The sequence below is a fragment of the Solanum pennellii genome, chromosome 6 (assembly GCF_001406875.1).
Source record: "Solanum pennellii chromosome 6, SPENNV200".
In the NCBI taxonomy this organism is placed as follows: Eukaryota; Viridiplantae; Streptophyta; class Magnoliopsida; order Solanales; family Solanaceae; genus Solanum; species Solanum pennellii.
This window is the reverse complement of record NC_028642.1, coordinates 30,218,748-30,240,611: the sequence shown is the minus strand read 5'-3', so window position 1 is coordinate 30,240,611 and position 21,864 is coordinate 30,218,748. Positions and strand designations below refer to the sequence as shown.

Here is a 21,864-nt window from a genome sequence, read left to right as displayed (position 1 = left end):
ATATCCCATAAAATTCATCCAAATCTAAGCTCTAGAACTCCCAATTTCATTGCCAACGTGAAGGGTGTCTTGTGATGGCATAGAAGGGTGTTTGGCACAAATATAAGCAATTTCAAACTCAACCAAAAATTCAAACCTCGAAACTCATTTGGAACCCCGTAATATAAATCAATTATGCAAATCAACCGTAAGGCTTAAGCATATTAGTGGCCTAAAGCGAAAATCAAACGGGGTCTTAAACTTGAATTGTTAATAATTTTTATATAACTGATTTCTTCTAGTTTTCTATTTGATAATATAATCATTCTTATTTTAAATTATTTTTCATGAGATATAGTACTCTAATTTCTTATATTAATTCCTTGATTTTTCCTGAAAAGTTCACTTTTTCTACAAATAGTTTCAATATTTCTTAAAAACTAATAACTTACAACTTATTATTAATAAAAATGAGACCCCTAAAATTTAGGGTCCTAAGATACATTACTTTTTTTAACACTGTCAGTCACCCTGTCAACAGTAGAACACATTCCAAGATTGTTCAAATCGAAAGTTGACCGAGGTCAACTCAAGAGTTAAGAAAAATTTAAAATCCAACCAAATGACTAGAACACCCCTGAAAGCCTCGAAATTGAGCCACACTTAGCCAAAAATGGCCAAGTGTACTTAGTGGAACAATCAAAAAATGGATCCAACCTCATAAGCATCAAATGTTGACTCTGGTCAAATTTTCGAAGTTCTAAACTTCCAAATTATAAAAACTCCAAGAAATCCATTCGACCACCTTAGGAATCGAACCACACATTTCCACAGATGATAAATACCAATCCATAGCCATCGAGAGGGTCACACGAGAAAAATAAGTAAAAAAAGAGTATGTAATCACATTAAGGGTCGTTATATATCCTACCTGTTCCCTTAACCAATATAATAAATCGTAAAAGTTCATTTGGTTCTATTCAAGCATGCTTAAAGTAGTAGATATGTATATAATGAACTAATCTATGATTCTTTGTGTGAATGCGAGAAATTGTTCTTTGATATTAAGTTCTTGAATATATTTGATTCCTTGATTTGAATGTAAGAACTATTTCTTCTTGTAAGGGAACTTTTTTCATGATACATAGATGATATGATTAGCTTTATACACAAACTAGGTGAACGACAGGAATTTGTCTATGAGGTTAGAAATTTATCATTTGATTAGGTTAATTTGTATATCATGCATGATGATCATAAAGTATACTGAAAACTCCATTAATGAAGATTGATTCTTAGGTCAATTTACAGAAAGAATGAAAGAGAAGAAGGAATTGTATTGATTATTATAAGATCTGATCCATTGAATCTGTACCACTGTCCCTTTTATACTTGTACATTAGGTCACATATATAAAAATATCTAAAATTGATTTGTAACTAATGATATACCGTGGTTTCACGGTATTATTAATACTTTTTCTTTAAGTTTAGTGTGTCCAAAAGCCTTTTTGTGCTAATTTTTATATAAGTTTCTGTTTATTTTGCAGGAAATCTGTCCAAAGCTGAATGCGGAGATTTTGAGCGAAGAAATGCAGAAGAGACCACCTACGGAGCTTATGACGGTCCGTCGTGCTTGTGACGGTCCGTAGGTGGCAGCGTAGTGAAGCTGCTGAAGGAAGATGGGGAAGTCTGACCAAGTGTGGGGTTACGAAGCTTGTGACGGTCCGTCGTGTCTATGACGGTCCGTCCTGCAGGTTCGTCATGAAGTTCAGAGAAGTAATCTCAGTACCCAAATTCCAAGAGTTCAAGTGTTTTGAAACGAGACCCTCGACGGACCGTTGTGCTTGTGACGGTCCGTCATACTTGCCGTCGAGGGTAATGAAGAGAGCAGCAGAAGAAATTGCACAAGTATGGGACGACGGATTCCATAACGGTCCGTCGTGACCACGATGATCCGTCGCGAGGTCCGTCGACCCAGCCGCGTTTTGACAGATTTCAAGCAAATAGAGTCCTTGTATAATTAGGTTTTTATTTTCTATAAATAGTTCGAAAAACCTCGTTTTAGGGGTCGGAATCTGGACCTTTGATTATTAGGTTAGACTCCAGGCCATTGGTAGACATCATAATATTAGATTTTGTGTATTATTGTTAGATTTTGAGATTCTTGCAAGTGATTTTTGTTGATTAATCAAGCGAACTTTCGGATTTTACTCTTTCTCATTGAAGTAAGTACATGAATTCTTATTTAATATATTTGAATCTTGTGATTATAACTATGGGTAACTACACTCCATAACTAGGGTTGTGGGAACCATAGGCAAATATGAGGTAAAACCTAACTAAAATAACAATTCTAGAATAGTGTCTTGCATGTATTAATAATTCTTTCGCTTAGAAGTCTTTTTAACGGATGACCAACGTTAGAACTCGCCTTAATGCTACTTGCCGGACCAAGGAGGTAGATAATAGGAAAAGAATTATTAACATAGATTTAGTGTATACTATCTAATAGGCTAGTATTGATTGGTACGAGGTAATAACTTAGTCAAATATCGAATACGATGCTTAATATGAGGTAAAGATAAGGGTTAGGATAGCAACACACGTAGCCGGACCAAGGTGCGGAGTGAGATTTTCTAGATGCCGAACCAAGGATTTAGAAATACATAACTTATCACTTTGCATGCAAGATACTAGGAAAGAATTGTTATAGTTAGAATTATCAAGTTATGAACCTGTGGGGAACACGTAAACCCTAGTTACTTTGATTAATTGATTAAAATCCAACTTTCAAAGCTGTTAAGTGTCTCTTTCAATTTCGTTAGTTATTTTCACTCATTTAGAAATAGAAACCCCCCTTTTTATGTTTTTACTTTCCAAGGAAGTCATTGACCAAACAATAGTAATAATAGGTTAAGTTAAGTCTAAACTATTTTCCTCGTGGGAACGATCCCAACCTCACTAGTTGGGTTATTTACTTGACACGACCGCTTTACTTATTATTTGAGAAGTAAGTTTGAGCGTATCAACTAACTACTGTCAGCTCAGCATTCTGTTTAGTTGACTACACTTATGATTTAGCTAACTCAACCATTCAGCTTGTTAACTGTATGCACTAGTTAACACTCGCCCTCAAGCTGATGATTGAAAGACATTTTTCATTCCAAGCTTGTTTATTAGTAGTCCATGTTGTGATTATCCTAGGCTTTTAGTTAGCTGATCAGCAGGTTGCATTTTGGTGTTGATGTGTTTAGTTTGCAGTATCACTTGACAAACCTTTCTCTAACAAAGTGGCAATCGATGTCTATGTGTTTTGTTCTTTCATAGAATATAGGATTGGATGCTATTTGAATAGCTGTTTTGCTATCAGATACCATCTTGATAGGAAGTGTTAAGCTGACTCCCAGCTCTATGTATAGACCTATTAACCAAGTTACTTCAGCTGCACATGCAGCCATGCTTATGAACTCTGCTTCAGCTGAGCTTCTTGAGACTGGTCCTTGCTTCTTAGACTTCCAAGAGATTAAACCACCTCCAAACTTTACTAGATATCCTGTAACAGACTTCCTAGTTTCTAGACATGCACCCTAATCTGAGTCACAATAAGCTGTTAGTTGTGTGGTCTGTTCTGCGGGCATCAATATTCCTAGACCAGGAGCTTCTTTGATATACCTCACTACTCTCAATGCTGATTCCAAATGTGATTACTTAGGACCATGCATGAATTGACTGAGTATTTGAGCAGTAAATGCAAGATCTGGCCTGGTCATGGTTAAATGGAGAAACTTTCCAGAGTTTTAACAGTAGTAGAGAACACATTTTGTACTTGAAGAAGAAAATTTTTTAATACTACAATGGTGTCAGCTTTAGAAGTAACTAGGAAAATCCAAGTGTATCTATTATAGTCATCCACAATAGTAACAAAGAACCTCTTTCCATTATGAGTGGGCACTTTGTAAGGACCCCAATTATCATGTGCTCTACTATCATTAACCAGCTTCTTTGGAGTGCTAGATAGTCCTTCATTCAGTATGTAAAGACCATGCTCTTCCTTACCATTCCCCTTCACCTGACCATTAGAGAGGTCCTGGAAAACACAAATGTCAGAAAAGAATTCTACCATACATTGTAATTCCTTAGTGATCTTAGAGACTGAGAGTAAGTTAAACTTAAACTTAGGATAGAATAGGAAAATTTGATATAGACTGATCTTTGAACATTCTAGTATTACCAATATGAGATACTGACATTGCTTTACCATTTGGTAAATGAACTTTGTTGGTAACATGATCAGAGGCCTCTTTAGCTTTGTCAAGTACATCAATATTAGAAGTGATATGATGAGAAGCTCCAGTATCTATTACCCATTTTCTACTTGCATAGTTACAGGATAGAGCTGTAGGAAAACTATCTGTATCAGCAGCAGTTGCTATATTGACAGATGATTGACTACCTGATTCACCACTAGGTTTTGAGAGTAATTGAAGGATCTGATGATATTGATCTTTTGCGAAAAATGCTCCATTAGGTGAACCTGCAACAGATCCTACATGGCTGTTGTAGTTTGTTCTGATTTCTTGTCCAGGCTCATTTGTTGCTGCTACCTGATTTGCATGCACACTAGGTTTCCTTTTAGATTTGAAGTCTGCAGGATAACCAACAATTCTATTACATTGATCCCTGGAATGACCTCTGCACCCACAATGGTCACATATGAGGAGATGTTTCTTAGCCTTGTATCCTCCAACTCCTGAGTTGTTTGCATAACTTCCACCTGAAGTACTAGCACCACTATATCTTCCATCAGAAACACCAAATCCACCTAGGAAAGGAACATTAGAAGTTCCTACACCACTTGCGTAAGTGTTACTTTTATGAGAATACAATGTTGTGCCTTCAATAAGCCATAAGCTAGTGGAAATAGAATTAGCTAGAGTCCTCTGACTCTCTTGATCAATAATCAATGCATAAGCTTTGTTAAGAGTTGGAATAGGACTCATTATGAGTATTTGGCTTCTAGGAGAGGAGTATGACTCATTCAGTTCCATTATGAACTGCAACAACCTTTGATAATCAAAATGCTCCCCAAATTTCTTTGATTCAGGACAAGGCTAACTAGGACATGACATAAGAGAATCATATTCATCCCATAAGTCTCTTAACCTAGAGTGATATTCAGCAATCAACATAGTTCCCTGAACTAATGTATGAATCTCTCTATGCAATCGAAAAATTCTCGATCCATTAACTGTATCAAACCTTTCTCTCAGATCCAGCCAAACTTTGGGTGCATCAGACGCATGCACCACAGAACTTGAAGTCCCGGCCTTACTGCATTCATAACCCAACTTAATACTACTGCATTACACTTTTCCCACTGATCATGCAATAATGATTCAAACATAGATTTAGGAAACCTTCCATCTACAAAGCCTAACTTGCTTTTCCTAACTAAGCCAATCCTAAAAGATCTACTCCAAAGAGCATAATTTTCTGAACCTGTTAATTGTAGAGAAATTAGAAAATTATTGGGAGTGTCTGTGTGTTGAAGAAATAGTGGATGATTGTGATCAATCAGTGGAAAAGTGTTTGGGCTCGTCACTCCATTTTCATTTCCAGTGCTATTACCTTCAGCTGTACTTCCATTCGTAATTTGAGCTAGCTTAACCTTTTGATGCTTCCTTTCAATTCACCTTTAACAGATGGTGAATCTGAGCACCTGATAGTTGCCGCTATGAACTCAGAATCCTAAGATTGAATGCTCTGATACCATGAAAACTCCATTAATGGAGATTGATTCTTAGGTCAATTTACAGAAATAATGAAAGAGAAAAAGGAATTGTATTGATTATTATAAAATCTGATCCATTGAATATGTACCACTATCCCTTTTATACTTGTACATTAGGTCACAGATACAAAAATATCTAAAATTGATTTAAATTAACTACTGTCAGCTCAACATTCTTTTTAGTTGACTACACTTATGATTTAGCTAACTCAATCATTCAGCTTGTTAACTCTATGCACTAGTTAACATATACTATATATTTGATGTTGTAAATTGCTATATAGGACCATCTGTTTGTATCAATTAAAGTGGTGTCACTCTCTACGCTTGATTTATTTAGATAAGTTTTATATTTGCTTAAGGACGAGCAAAAATCAAAGTGTGATTCACTTAAGTAATTCAAAATTGTAATCATGAGCACAATAACAAATCTATACATTTTGATTTTACAATACATCCCCGATGGCTAAGTTCAATTATAGAATTTTACAACACTATCTTGAAGCTTCACTTACACAAAGAATTCTATAACATTGTAATAAATTTTCAATTATAAAACTATCTTGACAAATCAATATATATATATAAATGAGAATCATAGACAAGGTGATGTGGCACCTCTCTATGGCCTTCATTCTTTTTTTCTTTTTTCTCTCTTTTTTGATATATTTTCTTCTTTCTTTTCATGAAATAATTTATTTATTAATTAAAAAAATTTAAGCATATTTATTATTGTAATTATATATAATGAGTTACAAAAAAACCTCCATCTATTGATATACTCACTTAAATAGCATGTCTTTTCAATTTCTTTCTAACTATTTTTATGACTTATCCAATCTATAAATACCTATCATCTTTAGAGATGTTGAATGTTCATTTTTCATTTTTTCATTCTCTCTTTTTAGTAGTATAGGTTTTTAATTTTCTTTTCTTAGTCTTTTTATTCATCAATCATGTATATAATAAAAAGAAGATATAGAAAAGATGATGTCACAATATGACTTTCACTTTGATGAAGATCATAGATATATTCTTCAAAGATTCATCATATTATTTGGTATAAGTTCAACAAAATGAAGAAGGAAGCATAATTATCTTGGAGATTCCGGAAGATAGAGTCATAGTAGTATAAAAGTTTGAATGATTTCCAAACATTTTGAAAATTCATTGTTGTATTATTTTGATTTCAATTAATATTATTCTATTCTCTTTTATTTTATTTCTTTGATTTGAACAAAAAATGATATTTTATCCATTGTTGTTGTTGTTAAAGATGAAAAGATGCACATTGTTTATTATTATTTATATATACGTCAATTTATAGCTAAATAATANCATTAGTTAAAACCTTTACTTTTTCATTGTATCCTATAAATAAAGGCAAAAGTATTCATTACCCCCCTGAACTTGAAGCTTTTTTTCAATGTATACCTAAACTTTATTTTGTTTCAATTACCCCCCTGAACTTGCTTATTCATTATATATATTTTAGAAAATAAAAAGTAGCCTAAACTATCCCACAACCCTAACTCACCCTCACCCCACTTCCATACACACGTACATCCAAATTTCAACAACACAACACACACATACACTACTATATTAATACTACTAGATAGACACCGCTCGTGTCAGCACGAGCCCAACACTTAATATTTCATGTAGTGAATGACTATACAGTCATTTGAGTGACAAGTCAGACGATAGCCACCAAAGTAATTAAAAAAAGAGTAAAATAGCACATGAAGAACATACAGTTAAAATTGCATAAGTTTATCTGATTGGTATAGTGGAAATCATATATGTGAAATGTTCAAAAATGACATACAAATCTTTTCAAAAAAAATTATGTACAAGTGTGGTACAAGCCAAATAATAGTGTCTTCTTGTGCTTCTCAACAACTTTTACTCCATAGGTCTTCCTAATTCCTCGAGCTTCTTAGCTAGATCAATCCAGACTTCTTTCTCTAGAAAGTTGGTACATCAATCTTTCTTTTACAATTTAAAGACACTGTATAAGAACCATACAAACATAACATAGCAAACCAACTTTCACTGTCAGTTGCTTATTCCTTCACTCATTTAATTCTGTGCATAATTTCAGTGAATGTTGATTTGACATGTTTTTATGTTCTGAATTATGCATATCATCACTCATTTTACTTGATAAGAATCTAGTATATTTATATGTTCAATTCAATTTATTCAAACATGACGTTTTGGACGCATTGCAATTTGAAGTGTAAAATTACTTGATGACATTTACTAAAAGCAATATATATACACGAGGAAATTAAGTAAATATCCACTTTACAAATCACCAAATTCCAAATTAAAAACACTAGTAGACAATTTCAACCAATTTTAGAGTACAATAACAGTTTGGTCATAGATTTTTCAAATAATATTTGAAAAAAATTTGGCAAATAATGTTTGTCCATACAATTTGTCATTATTTGGTAAATATTTTTGATAAATATCCCAAATTCTCAAATACTAGTTTTTTCTAGTATTTGGGTCAATCTCATTATTTAGGATCTTTTGAAAATTAAAATTATACCCCAAACTTTTATCTTTTCAAAACACCCTCTATATTAGTTGTTTGCGTTGTATTACATAATTTTTTACGTGAACACCAAAATAGTTATGAAATATTTAGTGAATGTTAAATAATGATATAATTGTTGATGAAAATGATGAAAAATTAGATCAGGGTAACAAAGTCATGTGCTTCGTCTACTTCCCGATGTATGGAATGATGCTTGTTGCACTCACTCCAAATTACTACATTGCTCTAGTGTCATGGACACTAATTGTTATTGTTGTAACGAACATGCAATTGACTTGTAATACAAACTTATAGTTAGTTTTGATAGTTTTTAAAACTTATGAATATAAATCATGTTTTTCTAAAAAGGTAAAATATATTACCCAAATCCTATGGCCAAACACATGGTAAAATTTCACTCAAATAATATTCGCCAAAAATATTTAAAAATTAATGATCAAACACTAGCTAAATATGGGCAATCCATATTCTCACCACATATAGGAAAAACACACGGTTCGTGATTTAATCAATTTGTGGAGATAAGATGTCAACATCTAAGCATTATTGATAGGACAATGCAAAAGGAGCAAATAAAATAAAATAAAATAAAATAAAATAAAATCTTTAGACTATTTTAGATAATCATCAAGTATATATATAAAAGAAGGCAGCTACTACAAGAAATAATTAAGATGATATATATGAAATGTCCCTTTTAAGAGCTCAAGGGCCGTTTAATTTTGTGGAGGATTTATGAAAAAATAGTCATCTCTCCCGATTGATGTGGCACAGTTAAAATTTAAATACATAAATTTTAAATATATTTATTTAAAAAATTATATAAAAAGTATTATCTATCATAATAGTTACAACTTACAAATATTTAAAAAGAATACAATAAAATTTTAATCACAGAAAAATTGAATTAATTCCCAAAATTTAAATCATGATAAGTAAATAGAAACGGAGAAAGTAATATACAACTATATATGAAATATTCTATAAAGATTATTTCATCCATGCTTGATCCATTATATAAAATAATTCGTAGATTAGTGTATAAGTTACTAAAAATTAATGAATCATTTGGTTTGTGAGATAAAAAAAAAATTACAAATAAAATTTAAGATTATTTTATTTCATATTTTGGTTAAGCTTTTGGTTTCTGAAGTAACAATTTTGGGATTGTTAAATCAAAATTGTGATATTATTATGTTGTCGTGTTTAAAGTCCTACTAAGTTAAAGAAGAGGATGAAGCATCGAATCTTGAAATTCCCCCATAAGAAATTTACTGCATAAGGACCTAATAAAGGCGACACATTATTCTAAAACTCAGCTCCGCGCAACATAGGAATTAGCTATATAAGAATCAATGTTCTATAATAAACTTGGATTAAAACATCAAAATGATAAATATGACTTTCTCCAAATTCCAATTCTCTTCTCCCAAAATCTTAAAGGAAAGAAAATAAATTTCTCTTCTCCCAAAATCTTAAAAGGAAAAAATCGAGGTTGAAATTGAAAATAATTTTTTATATCTCATCTTATTTCGTATGTAAAATTAAATACAATTTTATATTATACCATCCTATATCCTATTTAAATCCATGAACCAAACATATATGAAAAATAAAATTCTATTTACTAAATAATTTCGTCATAATATAATTTCCATTTATAGACATGACATTGTAATATATCTGTAATCTATTCACCAAACAAATTATTTTAAGTTATATTGAAGACAAAAAATGCAAACCAAACGAAGGAAAAAAAACCTTGAATATATATATGATTATTTTTTAATACCTTCAACCAAACAATTCTTAATAAACTAATAAAAAGTGGAAAATTTATTAGGTTTCTAATTTATATATGCCTTCAATCTTCATTATTAAGAACATGGAGAAGTTTTATTGATAGGTAATGGTGGGACTCTAACTAGTGAACCCCACAAGCTATAGCTTTAATACTATATTAGGTAATTATGCAAATCATAATTATCTAAAAGTTTAAAACACCTCTACATAACATCTTATTGATGAAATATTTCTTTAAGTAATAGTGTGTGGATTCTTCCCCCAACAAGTTATTTAGAAATTAAAGTTGTCTCATAAAATATTTCTAATTAACTATTGAAAATTACTGGATAAGCAATAAACTAATACTAGTTTGTTTGGTAACCAATCAACTATAAAGACAAATTGATAATGAGTTAATTGTTCGAAACACATGACTTTTTGGAAAGTAACTTAACAACTAACTAATCATAAAACCAAGTAAACAGTTATGACAGTAAAATATTATATACACAAAAAGGAATTTTTTTTTGTAGAAAGAGAGTACAAATAATGTTTTTTGATTTCTGAAAAAGTTTAAAAAGGGAATAAATTAATACTCTTTCCCCTCCGAATAAAAAAATGATTTACACTCATTTTAAATCTATTTATAATTTTTTTCAATTTTTTACATAATATAATTTGAATTACCACAAACTTTATTTTTTTTTTCTAAACTCTCAGCTAAATCAAACTAGATTTTTTTATTTGTGAGAGAGAAAACATGTAACAAAATGTCATACTTTTCATAACACTTAATCTGTTCTTGATAAATTTTGGGAGACATACTGACCTACCATAGAGTCTGCCCTGATATTTTACACGGTCGTATTTGAAAAATAAAGAAGAGGATAAGGTGTAATAAAAAAGAAAGACATAATACATAAATATGATCATTAATTTGATGTCAGTTAGTAATTATGACTTTTAATTTTGGGTATACGCAAGTAGACACTTAAACTTGTATAAAATTGAATAAGTAGATACACATCTCCTACATGACATAATACATGTAGGATACAAAATTGTCAGGTAGGATGCTATGTTGGACGAACGTGTCTGTTTGTTCAATTTTAGACAAGTTTAGGTGTCTACTTGTACACACTCAAAATTAAAGATCATAGTTATCAATTGACGCTAAGTTAAGGTTATATTTATGTATTATGTCAAAAAGAAGCGTGGAGTAGTTTTATTGTGTATATAATATGCTTTTTAGTCAAAAATCTCCAGTTTAAATCTTCTAAGTACATGATTGATTTCATAAAAAAACATTTTATCTTTCAATGTGAGAAAGAAATTTCTCATACGAATCTAAATTTAATCAAATGGTAAAAAAGAAATGTAAATGAGGAAAGTGATTTAGTTTATTGCTTAAATAAGGGGTAACCAAATTAAGGAGAGAGATTTGTTTGCTTCATGGCAAATGTTTAATGATAGATGGGGCCTTAGTTGATTACTCCTTGTCATCTCTCTATCTCTATGAGATGAGAGTTGGCATTGCAACAAGCAACATGGGGGATTGTTCTGACAAAAGTCCTTTTCATTTTCCAGTTGTTAAGAGTGAAAACCAAGTTTGTGATCTCTCTCTCTCTCTCTCCACACTCCACATGCTTATGTCAAACTCCCTCACTCACAATTCCCCTAATAATATAAAATGACAATTCTCAAACCCATTATGCATAACAATAATGTCTACCTAAATCTTATTTTATATCGAACTAGTGATTTCGAAAGATTTTTAATTTAAATTAAAATTATTATAATACAAAAAAGATAACCTTTAAATTAAATATAAACTATCTTTAAATTATTATTTTTATCTGTCTATGGTATAACTCTACAAGATAGTAATATTTGTTTCGATTCCTAAATATCTACATACTATGGAAAAATAGATTTCTATTTAAAGCTATAAGATGTGTCTCCTGATCATGTGTCATTTTTCACATTATAAATTACTGTATACATATGTTACAAACACCAATATGAGCCCGTGATTATGATGTCCCAACTTTTTTATTTTTGAACAAATACTCTTGATACAAAATTAAGATTAATTATGTTAAATATGGTGAAATATACTCTAATTTTATGGTCTTAAAAATAATACGATAAAAGATGAAATTGAAATATTGTGAAGAAAAGATTATTCTTTTCTAATACAAACTAAAAAGGAAAATTAATAATTTGAAAAAACGATATACTTCCTTAATTCAAAAAAGAATGATCAGGTTTCCTTTTATAGTTTGTTTAAAAAAAAAATCCATTTTTTTAAAAAATACTTTCACATTAATTTTTCACTTAATATATTTAAGATGGCAGAATTAAAAAATATTTTTATACACTTGACATAATTTACTTTAGAACTACAAAATAAAAATTTTCATTTCTTTTCTTAAATTTCGTTACAAAGTTAAATTAGATATAGTTTTTTTTAAAAAGAGGAAGGGAGTAATATAATATCCTCTCAAACAAAAGAATTTCTGAGATCGTTACAGTTAACGGCGAAAAAGCTCCGTTTACTCGCGACTCTCCAATATATATACTCTCCCTCTAGTGTGTGGCATTTTCCCCAAAAATCAAATTCTCTCTTCACCAGTAAACCCTATACTTTCTCTCCTACAAAAAGTCACTCCAAAGTTTATCAGCGAAAATGCGTGAGATTTTGCACATTCAAGGAGGTCAATGTGGAAACCAAATCGGAGCTAAGTTCTGGGAAGTAATCTGTGCCGAGCACGGTATTGATTCCACCGGAAGGTATCAAGGAGACAGTGATCTTCAATTGGAACGACTGAACGTGTACTACAATGAAGCAAGCTGTGGAAGATTTGTTCCACGCGCTGTCCTCATGGATTTGGAGCCGGGAACTATGGATAGTGTCAGATCTGGACCTTTTGGTCAGATTTTCAGGCCTGATAACTTCGTGTTTGGCCAGTCAGGTGCTGGTAACAACTGGGCCAAGGGACATTATACTGAGGGAGCGGAGCTTATTGACTCGGTGCTTGATGTTGTGAGGAAGGAGGCTGAGAATTGTGACTGTTTACAAGGTACTTGACAAGTCTACGCAAGTCTAGTAGAGTCAATTCCCTTGATCTAACAATTTCACTGTTTAGTTTTTTTCTCTTCTTTCTGGTTATTAAAGTTATGCATGTTTCAGTCGTTATGTTTTGTGTATCCTCTTTGATTTCTTGAGTTTCTGGTAGGATGAGTTTTTGTTAAAAGTCATCGCGTTTGATTCGATTTTACTAAATCAATCCGCTGATTATAGTGAACAATTGAGTGAAATGTCACTGAACACTTTCATTTTGGTGGTGTTAGATATTATGTATATTTATCTCTAGTTGTGCTTCAGGAGTGCATTTTCTTGGAGTTTACAGATACAGTATCTCTTCGAATGAGCGCTTTGATGTGAACTTAGGTTTCTTTGTTTGTGCGTATGAAGAGCAATGTTCTAGTTCAATTTTTTACCAAAACAACTTTCATTCAGCAAAGAAAATTTGTGTCTATTTGGCAAATATGCTAGTTTATTGAAAACATTGAGTTATTTGGTACTTGACAATGTGTCAGCTTGAATATTGTTTCTCCTTATGGCTATATGATCATGGTTGCTGCAATTGCTTGAAACCTCTTTGCTTGGTTGATCTCTTATTTTTGGTTCATAACAAAGTACATGAATGCAATTTGAAGTTTAACAACTCAAACCCTGATTGAATGAGAGTCAATGATCTAAATTTGATTAGTTCTGTTACCCTCTAAATGAGTAAAACATTGGGCTAGCTACCTTTTTCTTAGATCTTGTGGAAGCATTTTGAGCTCAATGTAAAATACCTTTTCGACTTGTTAGTAATCTGATATGTTAAGCAAATGAATATGGATTTTGTTTTGGTTTCAGGTTTCCAGGTTGCTCACTCTCTAGGAGGTGGAACTGGATCAGGAATGGGAACACTCCTTATATCTAAGATCAGGGAGGAGTACCCAGATAGAATGATGCTTACTTTCTCTGTATTCCCTTCCCCTAAAGTTTCAGACACAGTTGTTGAGCCCTATAATGCTACTCTTTCTGTTCACCAGCTTGTTGAGAATGCAGATGAGTGTATGGTTTTGGATAATGAAGCTCTTTATGACATTTGCTTCCGAACTCTCAAACTTACTACTCCGAGCTGTAAGTTGCACCTCTTCTCAGCTAGCTGTTTTGTTCTTACTAAATGCAACCTGATAGTTGTGTGATATATATTAATGTTATGTTAGTTTTAACATCTATTCTTGACTTAGAATAATTAAATTGCAATAAGCTGAGGGAGGATGAGGTGACATTATTTTATTTATGTGTTGGAATTGTTATATGTATCATTGCTCAGTTGATTCAACTACTTATTTTAGAATATTTGCAATTCTTTACAGTCAATACTATGTCCAAAAACCTTCTGATTGTGTATGATTCTGTTTTATGATCACCATGTATTTGTGCTTGTCCTTTTTTACCCTTTAGTTAGTTTGGAAATCACACTCGGTCCTTCTAAATCGGGGCATGAAAATGAGTTCTACTACATGTATCATTATCATTAATGTACTTGCTATGATGAATTTGTTGATTTATTTATGATTGATGTTTGCCTCAGTTGGGGACCTAAACCATTTGATTTCTGCCACCATTAGTGGTGTAACTTGCTGTCTCCGTTTCCCTGGTCAACTCAACTCTGATCTCCGCAAGCTTGCTGTTAACCTCATCCCATTCCCTCGGTTGCATTTCTTCATGGTTGGATTTGCTCCGCTCACTTCTCGTGGGTCGCAGCAATATCGAGCATTGACTGTTCCTGAGCTAACACAGCAGATGTGGGATGCAAAGAATATGATGTGTGCTGCTGATCCTCGTCATGGTCGATATTTGACTGCTTCAGCTATGTTCCGTGGAAAGATGAGCACCAAGGAAGTCGATGAACAGATGATTAATGTGCAGAACAAGAACTCTTCCTATTTTGTTGAGTGGATCCCTAACAATGTTAAGTCAACAGTCTGTGACATCCCTCCTACTGGTCTGAAGATGGCCTCAACTTTCATTGGTAACTCCACTTCGATTCAGGAGATGTTCCGTAGGGTCAGTGAGCAGTTTACAGCTATGTTCCGAAGAAAGGCTTTCTTGCATTGGTACACTGGAGAAGGTATGGATGAGATGGAGTTTACCGAGGCTGAAAGCAACATGAACGATTTAGTTTCCGAGTACCAGCAGTATCAAGATGCAACAGCTGAAGAGGAAGGGTATGACTATGAAGATGAGGAGGATGAACAAGTAGAATCTTAATGATTTCAGTTGCTGGAGAGTTTTGAGTGCAGTTATATAGTAGTGATGTTAAGCTTTCTATTTTTGTTTTGTGGTTTGGAACTTTGTGCTGTTTGGCCACCTTGGTGGCACAATTATTGATATCTTTGCATTTATATACCTGCAATATTGAAATCTAATGGATGCTTTCTTTTGGTATATATTCTAGTTCTAGATGAAATACTTCAGAATGGGTAAATGGCTTATTTCTTGATTAACGTACCCATTTTTTACTATGATTATAGTGTTTATCATCTCTGTGGTCAAATTGGAAATTGCGACAAGCTCAGGTAAAAGCTATAGAGAGCTCAACTTGCAAGATATGTTGTAAAGTTTATTACTACTGTCTGCTATAGGCAGTTTTCTTACAGATTAAATTGTACAAGTCTAAAAATTCATTGTAAGAATATCACTGTGTTTAATGTTCACTTTTACAAGGAAAAGGAACTTTTAATGTGCCTACAAAAAAATAATATTGCCAGTAAAAATCATCTGTTAATAATTATTATTTGAGAGATTGATAGTATGTATCATTTTCAAGCTCCAAACTTGGGCACTTTAGCAGTTGAGATCTGTGCAAGGAAATGCTCTGCAACAAGTCGTCGTTGAATTTTTCCAGTTGCAGTTTTTGGTAGAGAATCAGTCATGAATACCCTTTTGGGAACCTTAAAGGCTGCTAGATTTTTCTTGCAGAATACCAACACATCTCCTTCGTCTATGCCTGACCCTTCACGTGGAATGACAGCACAGTTTATCTGTGGAACATCAAGTGTATCTGAATTAGACTATATTATATTATATACATGACAGAATGAAATATACTTCAATGGGTGATATATTAATTGTGGTCATTTTTTTACCTCTTCACCATACTTGTCATCAGGAACTCCGAAAGCAACAGCCTGAGCAATCTCTGGATGAGAAACAAGGACTGCATCCACTTCAATTGGAGATATCTTTTCCCCTGAAAATTTGTAAGATGGAAAATTGCAGATCAGAAATCGTTCATGAGGTGGTCGAAAGAGTTTAAGCAAGCGTTTAGACATGTAATAGAAATTATGATTTCGTATAATTATGACAATAGAGTTTTTGGTGTTCAACATTTTCCTAATTTAATTTTTGTATTATTCTGTTGAGACCTTAAGGTCTACTTAATTTTCAAGGCAGGGGGCGGAAGCTATGTTTAGATTTTGGAAAAGAGTAGATGTCAATATCACAAACCAAAAATTAGGCAAATGACGAAAATTACGACGAAGAAAGTCTCTAAGTAAGTTGTCACATCCTACCTAATAATTAAGGGCGATGCAAGCCAAGTTTGATGGCAACTAGAACCACACATTTGCCTAATAACAGTCGATACAAAAATAATACTAGTAATAGATAGATGGTCCATTCTAGTGTCCTACTAGAATATTCTCCAGAATTTTTTTTAAAAAAAAAATAATCAAAAAGAGAGGTCAATAATGCATTTAATTTCTTATGTAAAATTGATATTTTCGAATAAAATTTACTATGGAAACACCATTTTTACGATCAAATCGAACAATCAATTAAACTATGTTTTTAATGCCTATATTAGTCCACTTTGCATCTTTGAGTCTTTATTATTTTTATTCCTTTCTATTTGAGTTTATATCATTCCAAATACATTAAAAACTTTCAAAATACAATCACTATTTAATTCCCTTCGTATGGATTTATTTGTTTTATTTTGACTTGACATAAAGTTTAAGAAAGTAATTTTATTTAATCTTGTGATCCTAAATTGAAGATACATCAAATGTATCAAAATATCATTAATTTTGTGGTATTAAACATGTCATGTGAAAAACTAGAACTAAAAAGTTACTAAAAAAAAGAAAGAGACGTTCTTTTTTTAAACGGATTAAAAAAAAATAGAAAAAACAAATTAAAATGGAGAAACTAGTTGTTCTTAAAGTACAAAGAGTCCGAACTTAATATCCAAGAAAGTAATAAATAAATGTGTCATCTAACTTGAGTGTGCATATAGGAAGCTCAAAGTTGGCCTTAGACACTTACCATATAACTTGCCCCATATAACTTGCCCTAAAACAAAGTTGAACAAATAGACATGTGTGTCCTATGTGACATAATACAAGTAGGACCTAAGTTAATCGGACTTTCCATTTTCGATGCGCACCCGTGTCAAAAGTGTGTGAGAATTGTACATAATTTGGTTAACCGGTTTTGAGTATTTTGAACAAAATCGAGGGAAAAATTTTGGACAAATTTAATGAATTCTGTAATCAAAACTTTTCTTATATATATAAATTTAAATGATGAAAATGGAAAACCTTGTATATATAAATTTCTATTATCACTCCCTTTCCTTTTGTCTCCTTCCAAGATTCTCCTCTCGATCATTCTTTTCTCCTCAAGTTCTCTACATTATCTCATAGTTTATGTTTTATAACTCTATTTTAGCCAAATATCCGCACCCGTATCCAGATAATGACGGAGCTAGAAATTTTGCTAAGGATATTCAACCTTTAAAGAGTCGATAATTTTTTTTAGCGGAGTGGGTACACATAACATTTTTTTTTTTTTTTTTACAGATGAATAGGTACACAAAAACTTTTGTGTTTTTTTATTTAAAAAGAGATTTGTATTTTTAAAAAAACTAGTGGGGATCGAACCCAAACCTCCATGAGATAAATGACTTTTACCAAACACTAGACTATCCACCTTTTCTATGTTAAAGAGTGCTCAATTAATTATATATACATATATTAGATTATATTTTGCCTATATACCTGATATAATTTTTCGACGAAGGGTGTTCACCTGACCACCCTTAATAGGCTTTAGCTCCGCCCTTGTATCCAGATTGATCGGTAACCTAAATTTTAAAAATTTAGGTCATAGAGAATCCAACCTCTAGATCTGCGTCCATATCGCACATACGCACCCGAGTCCGAGCAACTTAATGTAGGACGTACGACAAACGTCATATAGGATGCAAATTGCCATGTTAGATGCACCATTTAACATGTATGTCTATTTGTTCAATTTTGTACAAGTTTAAGCATACATTCAAAGTCGAAGGATATAAATTTCAGTTAAAATTAAGTTACACGACACTTTTGTGGCTTATGTATCTAGGCAATCAATCATGTTCACACTTCACACCAACACTAACCTCATGCATTCAAAAGAAGCACTTTGATTGAATATTAACAATAACTTTATAAAGTTGAAATGAACATACCTCCACGGTTGATCAACTCCTTGATCCTTCCAACCAAATGCAAATATCCATCAGAGTCCAAAAATCCCACATCTCCAGTATGAAACCAACCAAATTGAAAAGCAGATTTATTAGCCTCAGGATTATTCTTATACCCTTTTGTAACATTTGGACCCCTAATGCAAATTTCCCCTTTTTCTTTAACCCCTTGTACCACACCATTCTCATTCAATATCCCCAATTCTTGGCCCACTGGCTTCCCTACTGACCCTGGCAAATGTGGACCATTTTCTGGTAATGGATTTGAACACATCAAATGTGTTGCCTCTGTCATTGCATATGCCTCTAAAACAGACGCACCAAATGCTTCCTCTAACCGTGCCAATACGGATGGTGCAAGAGCAGCACTACAACTCCTAATGAACCGGAGTCTCGGGTAAGAAGACTCTGGATTGCTGAAATGACGGTCTAATAGGATCTGGTGAATGGTAGGCACCGCGGTGTACCAAGTGGCGTTGGACTTGATCATATCAGACCAGAAAGATGAAGCAGAGAATCTACCAGAAGCAGGGAGCGTTACAGATCCTCCAGCACCAAGCGAGCTCAGTAATCCTGCAATGTTTCAAAAATTTTGCTTAGGTCAAAATGAATTACGAGTACTAATTGATTGAATTTGGTAATATTTACCTGCAATCAATCCATGAACATGAAACAGTGGCAAGACGATCACTGTAGAGTCCGATTCAGTGAGTTTGTAAACCGATTTAATATTGTTTACAGATGATACTAAATTGTGCTGTGTTATGGGAACGCCTTTTGGTCTGCTGGTAGTGCCTGATGTATGTAGAAAAAGTGCAACATCGGATGGATCATTCACGATTTCAGAAACCAAATCACAATCTGATAACGGAATACTCAGGCTGAGAATCACATCGGAATCGGAACTGGGCACAGACACCTTAATCCGAGTAATATTGAGCTTTGCAGCCGCTGCTTCAGCTGCCTTATTTCCTTCTTTCGCAATTAACAACAGTTTAGATTCAGAATCTGATAAATAGAACTCGAATTCTTCAGGCATATACGCTGAATTCAGTGGCGCTGCTGTGGCTCGAACTCGAATCACAGCTAGAAACATAACCACAAACTGAAATAAAACAACAACACATATTTGTTATTAGTAATACAATCAACGCATCATTTAAACTGACAGTTCAAATATACCTCGATAGTATTGGGAAATGTGAGAGCGACTACATCACCGGGCTGAATACCAGCAGCAACGAGTAGAGACGCGGCTTGTTCGATAAGTTGTTGTAGCCTTTTATGCGTGACGATGAATCTTCCCGAAACAGATATTGCGTTGCGGGTAGGGAATTTTTCAGCCACATTTTTCAATAACATTGTGAGCGTTGCCATTTTTTCCAAACAAACAATACAATACAAGAAAGATTAATTAGTTGTAAGAAATAAAAAATTGAGATGAAAATAGAGTTGTGATTTAGCAAGGGCATATATAAAGAGTAAAAAGTGGCGGCAATATAAATGCAATGAAGTAGGAAGGAAGGGAGGATCTATTTTACCAAGATAGGTACAGGTGGCAAATTCTTGGAGAGGGCATATTTCCTCAATTTCGCTCGTGTCCGTTTGACGCTGAATCCATCATACTAGAAGAAAGATCGTGAGAAGGAGTCTAGAGGATATTACGAATTCGGATAAATTTAATAATTTTAGTTTAAAATTTGTATTTTAATTAATATATATGTATAAAATTGAAATCAAAATTGAACTCTTAATATCAAATATTCGTCTGTCCTTAATTATCCGTCATCTTTTGAAATGACACATCTGTTAAGAAAATAATGATTAAAATAGTAAGTTTATTATTTTATTTCTATTAATTATAAGGTGGATGTACTAATAATGTAAGATTTTCAAAAAGTTTTTATCTTTTTTCGAAGTAATTAATTGAAGAATAATCTATTTAGTTGTCCACTTTAGAAGTGACATACATATTAAGACACCAATTGTTATCATAAGTTAGTTATTTTACCCTTAGCTTAAAAGATTATGTAACTCCGCAAATATAATAAATGTATTTTCTAGTTCCAAAAAGCATGCATTATAACTTAGTAGTACTAGAATTTTTCTAGAATTAAATAAGGGCATATTAGAAAAATTGTGGTCCTTTCTTGATTTGTTAAAATTGACTAGTGAATAGGGACAAATATAAAAGGAAATATGAACAAGTAAATATGAACATAGAGAGTATGTTCGTTACGGAATATATATATATATATATATATGTAGAAATTGATAGGTATTTGTATATAATTAATATAGAGCACATGATGAATAAATGATTTAATTGGCCCAATGACTCCTGGATGGGTACTTAAGACTTTTTTAGTGTTGTTGTACCAAGGTTCGAATCTCACTATTAACACATATTTTTTATATTTTCACTTTAGAGCACCCACAACCTTAAATTCCTAAATCCGCCACTGAGAGAAAGTAAAAGAGAAATATTCAAAACACTCATGAACTTGATGCAGATTATTAATTTCGTCCCCAAACTATTAATAACCTTAAAAACATCTCTTTATTTGATTAACTAACATCTCTTTATTTGATTAACTAAATTTAGATACACAACTGACCAAAGATAAAAATTTAAAGTATATCTCATTCATGTTATAAAATTAAAATGGTACATATTTTCGTTACTTCTCTCATCAAATGAATATCTCTTTTCAAACATTTTAAAGTAAGACCAAAGTGATTGGGTGAATATGAAAGGGGAAGGGGCTTAGAAAAGTTTGATCCGTCAAAAGGCTCCTTAAGAAGACCAACTTTGAATTGGCTTCATTAGTAGTGTTGCACGTTGAAACTTGTTTTGTCTTGTCTTTGAGTAAAAAATTAAAGAGGAAGGACGAGGATTCCACCAAACAGCTTTCCACCCACGGAGCTATCCCAATTTTATTTTTTCCATCTATAGCTTGAGGCATTACAAATTGATCGTGTCTTTAGGGCCTCGTAGAATTAATTGTTGTGCACCCATCTTGAAATAATGGAATTCGATGGATATAATTAGTCGAGTTCGCGAAGTGATACCCGAAAATCACAGGAAAAAAATAAAAAATCTATAGCTTGAGTATTACACTAATTTTTTTTACT

At 32.6% G+C, this 21,864-nt stretch overlaps 2 protein-coding genes across 3 annotated transcripts; one reads left to right on the top strand and one right to left on the bottom strand.

The window, feature by feature from the left end:
* Window positions 1-12,730: 12,730 nt before the first annotated feature.
* LOC107023106 (tubulin beta-1 chain-like) lies at window positions 12,731-15,643 on the top strand. The gene is made up of 3 exons (XM_015223663.1): window positions 12,731-13,212; window positions 14,058-14,327; window positions 14,785-15,643. The coding sequence occupies exons 1-3, from the start codon at window positions 12,819-12,821 to the stop codon at window positions 15,462-15,464; spliced, it is 1,344 nt and encodes a 447-aa protein (XP_015079149.1). The 5' UTR covers window positions 12,731-12,818; the 3' UTR covers window positions 15,465-15,643.
* Window positions 15,644-15,790: 147 nt separating this feature from the next.
* LOC107023104 (oxalate--CoA ligase) lies at window positions 15,791-20,419 on the bottom strand. Of its 2 annotated transcripts, none has more exons than XM_015223661.1 (5): window positions 19,912-20,419; window positions 19,378-19,834; window positions 18,712-19,302; window positions 16,343-16,446; window positions 15,791-16,237 (listed from the first exon to the last, which is right to left on the bottom strand). In XM_015223661.1, the coding sequence occupies exons 1-5, from the start codon at window positions 20,104-20,106 to the stop codon at window positions 16,019-16,021; spliced, it is 1,566 nt and encodes a 521-aa protein (XP_015079147.1). In that variant the 5' UTR covers window positions 20,107-20,419; the 3' UTR covers window positions 15,791-16,018. The 2 variants fall into 2 exon arrangements, 1 of the variants encoding a protein (XP_015079147.1); XR_003579002.1 differs by lacking the exon at window positions 15,791-16,237 and adding an exon at window positions 18,257-18,342 and having other exon boundaries at window positions 16,344-16,446; window positions 19,912-20,404.
* Between the last annotated feature and the right edge of the window lie 1,445 nt (window positions 20,420-21,864).